The following is a 17,041-nucleotide window of genomic DNA, read 5'->3' as shown; positions in this document are numbered from 1 at the left end:
ACAACAATGGCTAGTCATATCTTTCAAATGGTCTTAAAGTTAAGAAAATGTAAAAGAAAAGATACCTGGGTAATTTTTGCTAGATTTGTATTCCATGTACACTAACATTTTGTTTTATCTCCTCAGTAATGATCGCGTGAAGTTGCGTATTTGATCAAGGACACAAGCAAACATAGCTTGCCTCTCGATGAAAGAGGGAAACTGGGATAAAGATTTAAGCTATACCTTGTATAGGCTGCACCCCCAATTTGCACAAAATTTGTTTGGAAAAAAGTGGGGCCTGTACAGTGAAACTCCACAGGTTTACGGTTCCTACCCAGCTTTTGCAGTTCTGCACCAGAGTTCACAGTGCCTGGCTCACTGCTCACTGTTAATCTTTCACTGAAAAAAATAAATCCTTTCTCAAGCTATTTTCTGCCACTCGTGCATCCCTGTTATCATGCTCCTGTTTAAAGGAGCACAATAAGCTGTCTAAGAAGAGGCAGTTGCCTACCTTCATGTTGAACTACTACAGTGGTTGAGGATTCATTTTCTTCAGATGCTCCCAATGGTTGCCAAGTGACAGGATCAACTACAAATATGCACAAGAAGAATAACACATTATAAATTTCAAATGAGGTGCATGTATATTGTGACTGTACACCTACACATTTGAGAAACAGAAGCATGTTACATCCAAATTATGCAAAAAATCTGATCCTTATTTACTTTCAGGTAATAATAATTCAATTATTATAGAAACTTAAGGAGGAAACTGTATTTTCCTCATCATACAAGTAAATATACATGTACATAATTATGGAGTATATCAAGAACTTCTCAACCCTGATTTGCTAATGACTATCCATACTTCCAACAGCTTTTACAAGCAGGTAATAGAGGTAAATGATCACACAAACAAGAGCAATGAACCGAAGTACACATAAACACCTTGCTGTTGTAACTACATTAATTGGATCAAGATAGAAAAAAACCTGTCCCTAAGAAGGTGTATGTAACATAGCTCTCACCAGATACAGGATTTTTCATTTTCTCAAGAAGACTTCCACACTGTCTTTGCCAGCTGTACTTTTTTTCATACTGTTCTCGAAGTTTGGTGGCTTCTTCAAGTCGCAGAGTCCTATCTTTCTGACGGACGGCTCTGATGTCAGCAGCCCAGTTTTTAGGATTCTCTGAATGAATTACACACAGGGAACCACCAGGAACTTTTTCCAATGCCTCTCCAAGTCCAGAGTTACCACTTACAAGGACAGGCAGACCAGCAGATAGGGCTTCCAGCCCCTTCAAACCAAAACCTTCAGTTCTTGAAGGCATGATTGCCAGATCAGCCTCACATAATAAATTGGCTAGCTGTTCTCGATCTGGATCTTTGAAGCAGCGAACAGTTAGTTGACTACGAGGAATGCCATACTGACACAACTTACTTGCCACTTCTTCCTCTTTTCCTTTGGGTGCACCAGCAAACTTTAGTTGGTATGACTTGTCTTTCAATTGGGCAATTGCTTTCACTCCGATATCATATCCTTTTAGCTCAAAATCTTCATGGTCACCACACCCAAGAAGTAGAACACAAAAGTTCTTCCCTTCCTCTAAAGCCTGTTCAACCTTACATAACTCAACAAAAATACCTGGGGTGAGGTTGAATATAGGCTGATTTTTTTTGCAAAGGCGAAGGCGGTGAGTGTAGGCATTTGCCAGCTTTGGACCAATTGCAACCACCTCATCAGCTAACTCACAAAGTTTTACTTCTGCACGCTGTTTCTTCTCACCTCGAGAAATGGCTCCTTGTTCATAACTTTTGAACATTCCAATTTCTTCATAAGGTGTGTGAACAACCTGGATCCACTTGTGAGGTCGCTGCCTTTGAATATGTGATATCAGTCGACCCAGACGCACTCCATGTCCTACAACATAGTGTGGATGATGGCCATTGGGTAAAGAAGCCAACCAATCAATTGGCTTATAACCAGGCAATTCTCGGGCTTCAATCAGCTGAACATTATGGCTTTTGGCATCTCTCCTGTCCTCATGCATCACTACACCTTGGAAGATATACACTGACATCAACATAGGGATGTTTTGCAAACTGAATTGCCAGCTCCCTGATAAGAGTTGACCAGTCTCTTATGGATGATCTCCATTCATCACTCAACAGAGTAATAATTAGCTTTTTACTTTCCATTAAACTTGGGTTTTCCTGTGATGTAGAGGCTACACCAAGATCAGTCATGATTCCTAGAATAAAGTTTCATTGGTGTGAATAAAGACAAATCACAAGCAATGAAGGATACCATGTAATGATATTTTCAATTCAACAGGATTGTCAAAAGACCACACAATTTAGCACTGGCATCTTTGTGAAATGTGATCAAAGACAGAAAATAAATATTTTTCAACATGTTTCTACCATCAATGTCTAGCGAAAAAAAAAGTCACTCAAATGTTCCCCAAAACCCTAGAAATCATTTTTCAGAGAGTTTCAAATATCAAATTTTCTCAGGGGAGCATGCCCTGGATCCCTTTAAAAGGGTATTTCCCTTTGCAACATGCCATGCTTGTTACATGTATGGAAGCACAATTTAGTCTGCAGTGCAGGTTTCCTTTTAGGGCAAGCTAATGTTATAAGCTTGGCATTGTTCATATGACTGGCCATGTTTGATTTGGAGTTAGAGTGGACAGTGGGGTAGGGGGCAGGGGGAAGGGCAAGAAGATGCCTGCCTGGTGAGGCTGTTGAAAAGCAAAACACCCTTGGTTAGTTTTGTGTCACTGCATTTCTGGAAATGAGCGGGCAACCAATCAAAGAGTCAAATTAAATGTTACTGCCGTTATGCGTGATGTCACGCACTCATTAGCTAGATCCCGAGAGGCGCTGCGAGTTAAAAAATACATGTGCTCGATCGAAGTGGAGAATCGTTTCAACGCCCGTTTAACGTCATCGTTTATATTATAAGGACACAAACGTAAGTTCTTTTTGGTTTCGTTTCTTGTTTGTCTAGCCTTTTTCCGTATTTATAGTTGTAAATTTCCTTTGTTTCCTTTTAGTTTTCGAAACCGTACAACGTTCGTTCAAGATTGTAAAGTCCATTTCATAATTACAAGTACGCGTGTTCAAGTTTGTGTTGTCGTACCGTTTTATGCGTGCACATTTCGTTTCGAAAAGTTTAACCCTCATCGCATACTGGTTTATTGGAACTTATCCTACGTTTATTTGCAATGTTGGGCGAACTGTTCGCCACTCATCGCTAATTTGAAGCGACTACCGAAGGATTAATTAGTGCCTAGTCCACCATGAACGATGAACCTGTCGCTGAGGGCGCTGGGCCTGGGTTTCCTCCGAACGAAAGCTGTCCCGATACTCGTGTAAGGAAATTAACTGAAAAGGGTCAAGAAGAGAAATTAAGGCGACTGAAAAACGATCAAACTGCCAAAACGACTGCTGTGACAAAGCAAAGGAATGCTCTCACAAACTTAATGGAAGATGAGAACAATCTTCATTTAGTGAAATCAGAGGTTATTGTATTGAACACATTATTCAAGGAGTATCAAGAAGCACGTGACCTTTATTATTGCCAGTTGACCTCCGAACAGGATCAAGACAGGGAACTTGATCGCTATGAAAGTAAGGAGAAGTCATTTTTGGAATTTAGGAAACAGGTTATGGAATGGATGAATGTAGCAGAACGTCGCTTAACAGAAGAACTTGATCTGCTCTCAGAAGTAAAATCGGCTTCATCCAAATCGTCCCGTGTTAGCACCCGTTCGAAGAAGTCTTCAGCCAGCTCAACGCCATCTGCACGAGCAAAGGAGAAACTTAAGCTAGCGGAATTACAAGCTGAAAAACAAATGCTAGAACGCAAACAAGCTCTACGAGCAGCAGATGAAGCCTTGAAACTGGAAACTGAAATAGCGAAAGCCCAGGCCAGAGAAAGGGTTTATGCCGATTTGGAAAATGATGGTAACCTAGAAAATAAGGATGGTATTGTTCCCTGTCTCCAGCAAAGTGAACCTAAATTCATGGCTTCAACACCTGCCGCTCATCTCAACCCTGCTGCCCCAGAGTTTCACTCAAACAGTCTAGCCGGCGAGATATCGCCTCCGGCTAACAACGGGACCACTGATGTACCACAAGGAATTATCGCTGCAGCTGATGATCCCTATCGATTGGAACCCCATGAAAGGTCTTTCAAAGAAGTGATGGCCATGCAGCGACAGCAAAATGAGCAAATGATTGCAACCCATCGGCAACTGGCTGCAGCAATGACTCTGCCTCAACCTGAAGTGCACAAGTTTAAAGGAGACCCCATCGAATATGGAACCTTTATCATGGCATTCAAGGCAAGGATAGAGTCCAGAACATTCAGGGCGGCAGATTGCTTATACTACCTGGAACAACATCTTGAAAGGGAACCACGAGAACTTATTGGAGGCTGTCTGCATATGGACCCTTCTGAAGGATATAAGGAGGCGAGGAGGTTACTGGAGAAGGAATATGGGGATCCCTTTAAAGTTTCAATGGCCTATGTGAACAAAGCTCTCGGATGGTCCCCAGTTCGGCCAGATGACGCATCAGGACTAAAGCGTTTATCGCTTTTCTTGATTAAGTGTAAAAATGCTATGATGAGCGTGTCTCATATGAATGAGTTAAATCATCCTACGAACCTGCAGACCATTGCAAAAAAGCTTCCCTCGCATCTCCAGTCAAGATGGCGTGATCGTGCTGCGAAATTGAAAGAGAACGGAAGGATAGCGAGCTTTAAGGATCTCGCTGATTTTGTGGTGTCAGCAGCCGAATCAGCGAACGACCCTGTATTTGGCGTGCAGGCTTTAAGTAGTACCCAGGAAAGGCGCAGAGATAACAGTGGGAGAGATGGCAAGAAGAAGCCCTCGTCAGCAACTAAAACAAGCAACAGTTTTGCCACTGGTATCACCATTCCCGGCATAGAGGCTGTAAACCATGCGAACCGAAACAATGCTGGTGGCAAGGAAAAGTTGTGCCCCTTCTGCAGCAAGAACCATGACCTGGATGATTGTGCGGAATTCCTCAAAAGGACCATGGATGAAAGGAAGACATTTCTTTACGAAAGAAAATTATGCTTTGCCTGTTACGAATCTGATCATGTATCCAAAGGTTGTGTAAAGAGACGCACCTGCAAGAAGTGCAAGAAACGGCACCCAACAGCATTGCACATTGATGGTTTCACAATGAATAGAGAGAGCGTCAGTAACAAACCCCAAGCGACGGAAGTTCAATCTATAGCGGTTAGCAATAGGCGCATTGATGTCTCTAAACCTGTACAGGACGCACCAAGTTGCAAGGAGTCCGTAGTGCTACATGCCATACTCCCAGTTAAAGTTAAACAGAAGGGCTGTAACAATTCAGTTGTCACGTACGCGTTTTACGATAATGGTAGTGGCGGCTGTTTTGCAACCGAAAATATCAGGAGACAGTTAGGAATAGACGGTGTCAAGGTTATGCTACAACTCACCACCATGCATGGACAGAGTCAAGTGGAAAGCATCATTCTGGACGATCTTATCGTTACGAGCCTAGATGATGAGAATCCCATTGAGTTGCCTCGCTCATACACAAGAGATGAAATCCCAGCAGAACATCACCAAATTCCCACGCCCAGTCTCATAAATCAGTGGTCACACCTTTCCGAGGTTGCGAAGAAAATCCCTGAGCTTGAGCCTCGCCTGGAGATTGGACTACTCATTGGCAGCAATTGCCCGCCTGCCTTAGAACCATTAGAAGTTGTACCTTGTCGAAGCGATGGCCCATTTGCCCTCCGTCTCCGCCATGGTTGGACAGTCTGTGGACCTCTCCATATCCGAACTGATCATGACAAGGACAAAATAATCGCGAACCGAATTACAGTGAGAGAAGTGGAAACGCCGAAGGAAATCATTGCTCCAACGTCATTGCTCAGAATGTTGCAGATGGACTTCAACGATCACACCGTAAGCAAAGCACCGGACGAGCGTGGGCCTTCTCAAGAAGACAGAAAGTTTTTAACTATGGTTGAAAGGGAGACGAAAGTTGTCGACGGCCACTACCAAGTTCCTCTTCCATTGCGACATAGCGATATTATCATGCCCAACAATAAGGAGCAAGCAATCAAAAGAGCAAACTGGCAGAAGAAAAAGATGTTGAGAGATTCTAAATACCGCTCTGATTACGTTTCCTTCGTAAACGATGTCATCGCCAAAGGGTATGCACAAAGAGTTCCAAATGAGTTGCTGATACCGAACCCAGGCAAGGTGTGGTATCTACCCCATCATGGGGTGTATCACCCGAAAAAACCAGAAAAAATACGCGTCGTATTTGACTGTAGTTCAAAGTTTCAGGGCGTGTCGCTCAATGACTGTCTGATGCAAGGTCCAGATATGACAAACTCCCTAGTAGGCGTGCTAACCAGATTTCGTGAAGACCCCGTAGCCTTCATGGGAGATGTGGAATCCATGTTCCACCAGGTTACAGTTCCTCCTGAACAGTATGATTACCTCCGTTTCTTATGGTGGCCAGATGGCAATCTAGAAGCCGAGCTACAAGAGTATCGGATGGTTGTACATTTATTTGGAGCGGCCTCGTCGCCAAGTGTCGCTAACTTTGCCCTTAAGCGAACCGCAAGGGATAACGAAGATAAGTACGGTACCTTGGTTGCTGACACGCTGCGAAATAACTTTTATGTGGACGATTGTCTACGTTCCGTAAGCTCGGAAGGTAAAGCAGTCGAGCTGATTGAAGGTCTTCGGCAATCCTGTAAGAAAGGTGGATTCCGCCTCACCAAATTCACTTCCAATAGTCGTGCAGTTTTAGAGTCTATACCAGAGGATGAGCGATCGAAAGAAGTCAGATCAATAACTCTTGACTGTGACAACCTCCCTATCGAGCGTGCCTTAGGGATACAGTGGTGCGTACAATCAGATTGTTTTGGATTTCGAATCGTCATTAACAGCAAACCGTTTACAAGACGAGGAGTCATGTCCACCATCTCATCAATCTTTGATCCCCTGGGCTTCATCGCTCCTTTCACACTTCTAGCGAAGAAGCTGTTACAGGATCTCTGCCGCAATGAAGATCTCGACTGGGATGACGACATTCCGGAAGACTGCCGCAGTAAATGGCTAAGATGGTGTGGAGAGCTTCCGTTACTAGAGCAATTTCACATTGATCGGTGTCACAAACCGCCGGGTTTTGGCCCAGTTGTCTCCAGACAGCTCCATCTGTTCTCCGATGCAAGCCAGGTGGGGTATGGATGCGTTGCCTACCTACGTCTAATGGATAACATGGGTCGCATACATTGTTCCTTTTTAATGGGGAAGGCTCGTCTTGCACCTATTAAGGCCGTAACAGTCCCACGCTTAGAATTAACTGCAGCAACCGTATCTGTTCGCGTGGGACAAATGCTGTATGAAGAGCTTGAAGTTAAGCCTGAGTCTATCATCTATCACACCGACTCGACGACGGTTCTCCGCTACATAAGAAACGAGCGGAGGAGGTTTCAGATATTCGTGGCAAATCGTGTGCAATTGATCAGGGACTTCACTAGTCCTATGCAGTGGAAATACGTGGACACCAGTAGCAATCCGGCAGATGATGCCTCAAGAGGACTTTCCGCCGCTGGACTTCTGCAGCAGCAACGCTGGTCAAATGGTCCACACTTCCTAGGGAAATCAGAAAAGGACTGGCCGCAGCAGCCCTTTCCAGTCGGTGAGGTCCCAGATGACGACCCTGAGGTCAGAAAAGTTGCTTCCGCCGGTACCATGGTAATGGAAGCCACGGCTACGTCAGTTAACAAGCTAATAGAATACCACTCGAGTTGGTATCGCCTGAGATTGTCGGTGGCCGCATTCCTTAGAATCAAGGCTGTATTGCGAAAACGGAAGGAGATTAGAGGCCAGGGTTCTCTCGAGATAGATTCGGACCATGGTCAGGCAAGGTCGGGCGTGAAGTCACTACAAGCTGAAACGAAGGTAGTGGGTGACTGCTGCGCACCGCTCTCAGTTCAAGAGTTTGAAGAGGCCGAGATGGCCATCCTTCGCTTCGTACAGTTGCAGTCCTTCAGTAGAGAGTTTGACGCTCTCAGACAAGTCAGTGACAAAGGCGGTGGAGACGAACGGGGTCGGGCAAAGCAAAAGAAAATGGTGCTGAAGAAAGCAAGTTCCCTAACTCGGCTGGATCCCTACATTCATGAAGGCCTCCTTCGTGTTGGTGGCCGCCTTAGCCGCGCTGACGATCTTCCAGAAGAAACGAAACACCCCATCATCTTACCTCGCAAGAGTCACGTTACGAACTTGATTATCAAACGCCTACACGAACGCCTAGCACACGCAGGCCGCGGTCACACACTTGCTAAATTGAGGGAGAAGTACTGGGTCACCGGTGCCAATGCTGCTGTTCGTCACCTAATCGCAAATTGTGTTACTTGTCGCCGTAATCGTGCCCCTGTCGCTGAACAGAAAATGGCTGACTTGCCTAAAGACCGAGTGACTCCAGCCCCGCCATTTACGTATACTGGCGTGGATTACTTCGGTCCGTACATGATCAAAGAAGGTCGAAAGGGACTCAAACGGTACGGATGCCTTTTCACATGTTTAGCAAGTAGAGCAGTGCATATTGAGACCGCCAATTCTCTCGAAACAGATTCATTTATCCAGGCTCTGAGGCGATTTATTGCTCGTCGTGGGCCTATCCGAGAGATCCGGAGCGACAACGGAACAAATTTTGTAGGCGCCAAGACAGAGTTACAGCAAGCAGTTTACGAAATGAACAACGAGCAAATCAGAAGCAGGCTGCATCTAGAGGGTACAGATTGGATTTTCAACCCACCGAGTGCCAGCCACATGGGCGGCATTTGGGAGCGGCAGATTCGCACTACCCGCAAAGTACTCACTGTTCTACTCCATGAGCATGGCTCCCGTCTGGATGAGGAATCCTTTAGAACTCTACTATGTGAAGTTGAAGCTATCATTAACTCGAGACCGCTAACATTCGCTTCGAGTGATCCCGATGACCTCAACCCACTAAGTCCCAGCAATCTCCTGACGATGAAAACCAGCGTTGTACTTCCCCCAGCAGGAGTTTTTCAACGCGCAGATGTCTATATGAGGCGGCGCTGGCGGAGAGTGCAGTACTTGGCAAACTTATTTTGGACGCGTTGGAAGAGAGAATATCTCCCAACTCTCCAACCTCGTTCGAAGTGGAACAGTCCTAAACGGAATCTAGCTGTCGGAGACGTTGTCCTGTTGAAAGACGACAACTGCCCGAGGAGTGTTTGGCCGATGGGACGAGTCATAAGCGCGGAATCAGACAAGAAGGGGTTGGTACGCACGGTTCATGAAGACCCAAACCTCCCAACTACGCAGACCAGTTGACAAGGTTGTCCTCTTGCTAGCTAAGGAAGAACAATCGTGCCTCGATAATGAACAATGAAACAGGAAGCTCGTAAGGGCTGAACCTTCATGGAATATTCATAGTCCCTATTTCTTTAAGCGGATTGTGTGACGGACTAGACTCGTTAGCTTTAGCAAAGGACATGACAAGTTATTTTTCATAATTACTACTTTATTTTGTAGCTAAGAACTTTCCATGTTAAGCATCGCTTAAGGGGTCGGGAATGTTACTGCCGTTATGCGTGATGTCACGCACTCATTAGCTAGATCCCGAGAGGCGCTGCGAGTTAAAAAATACATGTGCTCGATCGAAGTGGAGAATCGTTTCAACGCCCGTTTAACGTCATCGTTTATATTATAAGGACACAAACGTAAGTTCTTTTTGGTTTCGTTTCTTGTTTGTCTAGCCTTTGGAAAAATTTCCGCACAGCCCCATACTTAATTATGCATGTACATCTTACTGGTGATACACTGAATAATAAAGCCCCATATATGGATGTATAATGATGTATGGGGCTGTGCGGAAATTTTGCCTAGCCTTTTTCCGTATTTATAGTTGTAAATTTCCTTTGTTTCCTTTTAGTTTTCGAAACCGTACAACGTTCGTTCAAGATTGTAAAGTCCATTTCATAATTACAAGTACGCGTGTTCAAGTTTGTGTTGTCGTACCGTTTTATGCGTGCACATTAAAAACCCAAGGCACTGTGGTGAGGGAGTTTTTTTCAACCAGGAAAGAAATATCTTCGACAAAACCTGCTCAATCAGTCACAAATACGAGCTGATATATCCCACACTCTATATTTTCCAATGATCCTTGAGTATAGCTGCTATTAATCAATATGACAATTTTTTCATTTGATTGTATTAAACAATATTTTGAGGCAACAAACAACTGCACTTGAAGGTTTACCTGCTGTAATTTTTTTTATGCAAACTAGCATACTTTGATGTACTGGCCTTTTTTCTTTTTTAATCAACAGAAAAAATGGCTTCACTGAGACATTCTCTACTGATGCAAATAGGAGTTGATATTTGCACACTCTATAATCTCCAAATGACAATCTGTGAGCCCAGCTACTGTTAATCCGATCAAAGATACTTATTCGATTTGAATATAAACAAAATGTTGAAGCAGACAAACAACAACTACACTTGAAGGTTTCTCTGTCAAAATTTCTTTCATGCAAACCAACACCTTAAGATCAAAAAAATTATATCAAGCTTTTCCCAAAGACAGTTGGCAACATGGCCAGTTAAGATCCTTTCCAGAAACCAGTGTAGAAATTGCGGTTTTAGGTTCTGATTTGAGAGTATGAGACATATCAAAATTTGAAAGTGCTTCTTAAGTGCTTCTTTACATGTGGAATCGAAACTAACAACTTCACCATTTACAGAATTTGCCATCTTTCACATTTTTCCTCGAGAGCAATTTAATGTCCAAATGACACATTTGGCTTGTGATTGACAGCTAGAGCTTAACTGCACCAATCAGGAACTGACTGTTCTTGGGCAAATGGAGATTCACAAAACAACATTAATCTCAGGCAGACATAATCTTCACTCCCCCACCCATCTTCTTATTTTTGACCATTGACTGCCCCCTTGGAAATTTCTTTCTTTTCCCAGCCTTCTGCTGCCATTAAAATCAAAGATGGTGGCATTAATTTTCATTAACCCTTCAACTCCCCAGAGTGATTAACTTGTAACTTCTCCCTATAATATCCATACATTGTCTCACAAAGGTATTGAGAAAACTCCAACTTATCAGGTAGAAGTTGTTATCTTGATATATAACACTAAATTCTCATAACTGACTTACAAGGAAATGTAGAGCAGCTAGAGGGGAGAATTAATGATCAGATCTTGGGAGTTAAAGGGCCCAGATAATACTGAGCACTCACTTGCCAAAATTATGATGCCTCAGTTCAGATATCTACAATAACAACCCTGATTCAAAGTGATAATAGTGATTTAGGATTTGTGTTACTTTAACCAGACCATTGTGGATTTAGAAAATTCTGAATTTGTTTGGATTTTGTTACTGGCCCCCAAAAAAAAGCCTGAAAAAAGATTGATTGTTAAAGAGAACGGCAAGGAAACAATGTTTTGATTACAAGAAAAAAAACCATAATGGCAGGGTTTTATAGATTTAGGTCTTCCATTTTCAGTAACAGATAATATCACATGCCATGCATTGCATGACAGACTCTTCCCACAGCCCAATGCTTTTCTTACCAAATTTTAGGAATAATTAAATGCTCATGCTCAATTAATCATTAAAGGTGTGTATCAAAAGGACTTTGCAAGGTTGATTCTTTTTGAAGTCACCACTTGGCAAGCTAAAATTGTAAAATGAAGAAAGATGTTTTTTTTCCTCAGGTCATGAGCATTAATTAAAGATAAAAGAAATATTCTGAGTTCCCATGAAGAATCAAAGCTCAGACCTTCTGATTCTACATTCTGATCATTTACCACTGAACCACAAAGACTCTACAGTAGGCTGGAACACTTTTTGGTTCATAATTGACACACATCCTGTATATTGTTAGCTTCAGCACTATGTTATTGTGTAAAAATTGTTTATCTCACCTAAAATTCAGACCATAAAAACGTAACTAATGGAAATATTACTAACAGCTTTCTGTGTGACTCCAAAACACAGATCACTAAATTGACCAGTTGTGCTTCAGATTTTGATGTCAACACTTTTTCTTATTACCATGGCAACCATGCAGGTTGCAGTTGCAGGTTGCAAGTTGCAGATTCAAATTTGTTGAACTTTAAGGAGCTCATTATAGCTGTACATCATTCACAATACATATTCACTGAGAATAAAAAACTTCAAAATCCTTGGAACACTTTCAAATCTCTGGTTCATGTCTTGTGAATGTGAGTGCTGGGAAAATGCAGGTTTTTATCTCTTTATAGCATTGACTTTCAATGTCCTTTAAAGATGGTACAGTTTAATCATTTTGCATCACGCAAATTTTTCTATGAAGATGGACTTCAGAAATTTGTTCATCATCAAAAAAATTAACCCTTGGGTACTTCAGATCAAGGTTACAACTTCTACCTGATAAGTATGAGTATTCTCATTACCTGTTTGCTAGATAATGTATGGATATCATAGAGAAGAAGTTACATGTTCATCACTTCTGGGAGTTAAAGGGTTAATTGAAAGATAATTAGTGCCCTAAATTAATTCAACTTCACAGCAGGTAACAGAAAAAAATGCATGTAAGTACAAGTTGGGCACTCTTGCAAGACACCACAGTATCTTACAAAAGGGGTGTTAGCCCCTTTTGTAACATACTGTGGTATCTTATAAAAATGTAAAGGAATAGTTTTCAATAGCTATTCTTAAAAACTCAAGTCCAACTGCTAATGTCCACCCAAATATTTCAGTCCTCTGTTGAAATACGTAAGGAAGTGAACAAAACTCATTTGGTGCGGAGAAATCACCCCAAGATATCAAACAAAATACAACTGAGATTAAGAAAGTTCACTAAATGTGACCTGATCGCATAGGCCTTCCACATGTATGCTAATAAGAGAGAACAGTTATGCCAGGCTTATTTGTTTTTCCAACAGGATTAGTCTATTAGGAAAGAGTGGTTCCAAAACGATCCCCCACTAACCCCACCTCACTGACCCCCTCTAAAATTCACTGGAAATATTATGAAAATAATAATATGGCCGACTTAAGCATAAAGAAGAAACAACATTTACATAGGCTCACCTTTAAATTTCCAAGATGGCGGAAGATAATCGTGATCTCCTCGTTTTATTGAAAGTGTTAGTTCTCTTTCCAAAAAACGAGAGGCAACTCTAAAATGGTAAATGCAAAGAGTTTCAATTTTCTTATTCACCTCCACGTAAAAAAAACTGTTTTCCTTTGGAATATGTAGATAATCACGCAGATCGAATAGAGACGCAAGAACCCGGAAGTTGTACGACAGCTTACTAGTGTCCAGGTCACGCTCTAGTTCAACAAACGTCCACCGTTTTATTCTTTTCGGTAAACATAATAGTGAAGGCAACCACTGGTGGTATAGAATAAAGGTATCAGAATTCTAAGGATCCACAAGGTAACTAAATTTGTATATTATTTTACACCAAACAAAATTGGTAATTATTAGTTAAGCTGGGTGCTCGTGAATTGATGAGGGGACTAATCCAGACGAGTCGCGGTGTTTACGAGCGGACTTCCCGTTGGACGATGTCACAACTAACGAGCGCTAGAGAATTGCTTTTCCTATGATTCAAAGTAATTAAACTCGCTTAGCTTGTATAGGAATCTGATTAATGCGTAGATAAAACACAATCTCTAAGGAGCAGCAAACTGATTGAAATGGGACAACACAATCCACATTCTGTACCCCTACAGAAGTTCTTATAATAGTAGTCCCAGTTCCTCCTCTTCTTCTCTACTCCTTCCAGCAGTAGTACTGTCCACAACACTAGCATACATCGTCGTCGCTCCAGAACCCTTCCACTCGGGTCGACAGAGGTTTGGCGCAACCCAAACATTTTCGGATGTTGGCAGTTATTTTCTTTATAAGCAACGGGGCAGCTGGAGGACGATCTTCTAGACGAACAGGTTTCCTGATCACAAGTGTCGCGGGGTTTACTGACCGGACAGAAAGTGCACTTGAACTGTTACCGATGCCTGTATAATCATTTCCATTCTGCTGTGTTTCCACGTCTTCAGCTATATTCTTCCGTTTGAAACCGGCTGCTGATTTTTTCTTTCCGACTGAAGAGGAGACCGTGGAGATGCTTATGCTGTTCATATTTCTACCCATGTAGGTTTCTAACACCCTGGACAGAGTACCCGTTTTCCATGCTACAGTTACAGTGTGGCAGCAGATATTGTTACGGCTGTAAAAAGCACATTTGCATGAACACTTTCCACTCTTGAGACACGTCACTGTGTATGGAGCAGTATTTGGTTGGGTCTTTTGCCACTGTCTTCTGCCCTGTTGGAAACCATCTCGTATGGCGTCATCATGTACCAACGTAGCAGACTTTGCAGATAAACTTAGTATCTCTTTGTCTGTAAAGATCCCTCTAAGGCGTTCTAGATCCTTCTTTGATGGCAAAGGAGGGTCTGTATGTGAGTTTTGGGGCTCAATCGATGCACTTCGGGTATGACCAATTTGGAACTTAAACCATTTGCATCTATGAATAGCAGCCGGGTCGGGGCACAGCTTGGAAAGGGATGACAGTGCAACTTTTCTTTCGTCTGGTGTCATTTGCAGGTGACTTCTCCGAGGGAGGCGATCTTTAAATTCCTCTTTAACTGCCCACGTATCTGATAGTCCAAACCAAGTCAGCTCTTCCTCAGTTTAAAATGACTGAACCAGGTCTTGAAGGGAAACAATAAACCTGTCTACTTCACTCGGCAAAAAAATCACCCCGTCTTTGATCATAAAGTTTACGGACTCTGGGATATTCTGGCTGTAGGAATCCTCGCCAAGGCCAAGTTGTTGCATTACAGAACTACATGTTTTGTTTCTCAGGTCATCGAGATTGAACGGTATTGAATAGGGTGCGTTTAGGACCTGTTTTTCCATCACCTACGTTACGTGCCAGCTTTGACTTGGTGCTTTGCTTTGTTCAAACATACGGAACAGACGAAGAATCCTTTCGGTTTCCGTGTTGATCTGGTTTAAATATCTGCGGGGAACCCCTCGAAGCGGTAGTTTAGGAGTACAATCGGAAACCACTTGTCAATCTCTTTACCATACTCGATTGCAACGATTGTTCGGTGGAAGGAAGGACAGGATTTACAAATGTAAGATAGTCGTCCAATAGAAACCTGAGCCTCTCCTTCTATTCTTACTTTTTTATGCTGACCACTTGACCTCCCTCTTTTTGTACTCTGAAAAACTTTAACCAGACACCTGTCATCTTCCAAGAACCATTGTCATCAGAAAACAAATCTTTACAGTTGGGAAGGGAATCTAAATCTACTATAAAAGAAGCACTTTCTTGTACACCCATTGGAATAGCAGTGCTTACTAAATCTGGCCGATCCTCCTTTGCATTCATTAGGAGTGGTGCTAATTCTATGTTGTCAATTGAGTCCAGCTTGACTAATTTACACTTATCGTTGTTCTAAAAGAACTTTGTTGCGGCACTTTTGAACTTTTTAGGTGATTCTCTGACTTCGATGATGGTACACTCCTACCAAAAGGAGTAAATTTGCAAATGTAGTGACGTGTTTTTTAACTTTAATCGAGTAAACTATTTCTAAATTTCCAGAAAAAAAAAAATAAGCTGCACATTTTTTTTTTTAATTTTCGAGTCTTCATCATTTTTCCATTTTCCACAAACCTGTTTTTTCACACATTTCTCACACAACCTGTTTGGTTTTGGCTACCTTTCAAAGAGTCATATTCAAAGGAAGTAAAACTTTTTAATAAAAACGTACGTCAAAGAAATTATACATCTAAAAGTATTAGTCTTCACTCAAGTTTGATCGTTTATTTTCCTAGAGGAAGATGAACATTACTCAAGTAAACGACAGTTTTGTCAGCGAGGGTAATTTTGAGTTTTTAGTAAACAGAGTGTTAATAGTCAATTTTTCAGTCGCATATCGAAGGAAATATTAATTGTTGATTCTTGGGTGCATAAATTCTAAAAAAAATTTACTTAGTAAATCAGATATGATTTGGTTGATGTAGGTATTGTTTACTGCAAATAGAGAAATTATCAACAAAGAAATCTTAAAAGAGCAAAATATAAATCAGAAGATCTTTGTATGGTCAATACCTCTTCTTGATCCCAACGTTGTCCATTGGTTTTGCTAGGGAGAAAGTAACAACTAAGGAAACTCAGAATACAGGCTATTTAAATTCAGAAGGAGATGACATAGGCTCGATTGCCTGGTGCTGTTCAGGAAAGTGATCCCGCGCTTCTTGTTCATTTAGACGATTCTAGAGATCGCTGCAACGTGATTCCCCTGTAATTTATGGCATGGAGTAGCAAATTCTACACTGATTTTAATTGTTTTTTACATTACTACTCACAGCTGTTATTGTTATGGATGCGGATCTTGAAGGGACATTACTAAAACTAACTTTCGTTACGTTGTTGTTTAACAATTGTTAATTGTCTCCTTGTTTAAAAAAAAAAAAAACGACAAAAAAAGAAGAACGATAACGTGGCACAGAGTTATTTACAACTGAGAGGTTCTCCCACGGAGAAGCTGTTGTGAAGAAATATTTAAGAGGCACCACATAGCTTTTTCAAGGAAAAATGATGGCTTTTATAGGAGCTGCTTTACCAAAAATCATAATTCTCGCAAAATTAGTTGTATAAAGTCTTCCTTCCTTGCTAGGAGCAGAACGTGAGCGCAATGAAAAAAAGAATATGCTCTCGAAGGGATCGCTGATGTTTTTGTTATTTGTCTCCCGAACATTTTTTCAGTTGAAGGTTTTGTGATTGTATTTAAATCCTAATTAATTGCAATTTCCTTAAATATAGTTCTAGATTAGAAGCAAAAGAAGAGAAAATCCCCGCAAGTAAACACATCGGGCAATCAAATATGTCAAATTTGATCGACATACCTCTCTTGAACAATGCAGTTCAAACTGTCCAAATCAGAATCGTCTTCCAAGAATTTAATAAACATACATTC

General features: G+C 41.8%; 1 protein-coding gene and 1 pseudogene across 1 annotated transcript; one reads left to right on the top strand and one right to left on the bottom strand.

Moving 5' to 3' along the window:
* Window positions 1-77: 77 nt before the first annotated feature.
* On the bottom strand, window positions 78-13,335 carry LOC136277509 (D-inositol 3-phosphate glycosyltransferase-like; annotated as a pseudogene).
* Window positions 3,289-9,218, top strand: LOC131792435 (uncharacterized). Its single transcript, XM_066158921.1, has 2 exons — window positions 3,289-8,889; window positions 9,033-9,218. The coding sequence occupies exons 1-2, from the start codon at window positions 3,289-3,291 to the stop codon at window positions 9,216-9,218; spliced, it is 5,787 nt and encodes a 1,928-aa protein (XP_066015018.1).
* Window positions 13,336-17,041: the final 3,706 nt, after the last annotated feature.

Source organism: Pocillopora verrucosa, chromosome 12, assembly GCF_036669915.1.
Source record: "Pocillopora verrucosa isolate sample1 chromosome 12, ASM3666991v2, whole genome shotgun sequence".
Classification (NCBI taxonomy): Eukaryota; Metazoa; Cnidaria; class Anthozoa; order Scleractinia; family Pocilloporidae; genus Pocillopora; species Pocillopora verrucosa.
Note: the sequence above shows the minus strand (reverse complement) of the source record. Positions and strands in the feature narration are given on the sequence as shown.

Excerpts from the sequence above, each read along its gene's own strand:
- LOC131792435 (XM_066158921.1), top strand. The coding sequence starts at position 3,289 with ATGAACGATGAACCTGTCGCTGAGGGCGCTGGGCCTGGGTTTCCTCCG. Across the intron at positions 8,890-9,032 it reads AGATTCGCACTACCCGCAAA|TCCCAGCAATCTCCTGACGA; the intron begins GTACTCACTGTT and ends CAACCCACTAAG.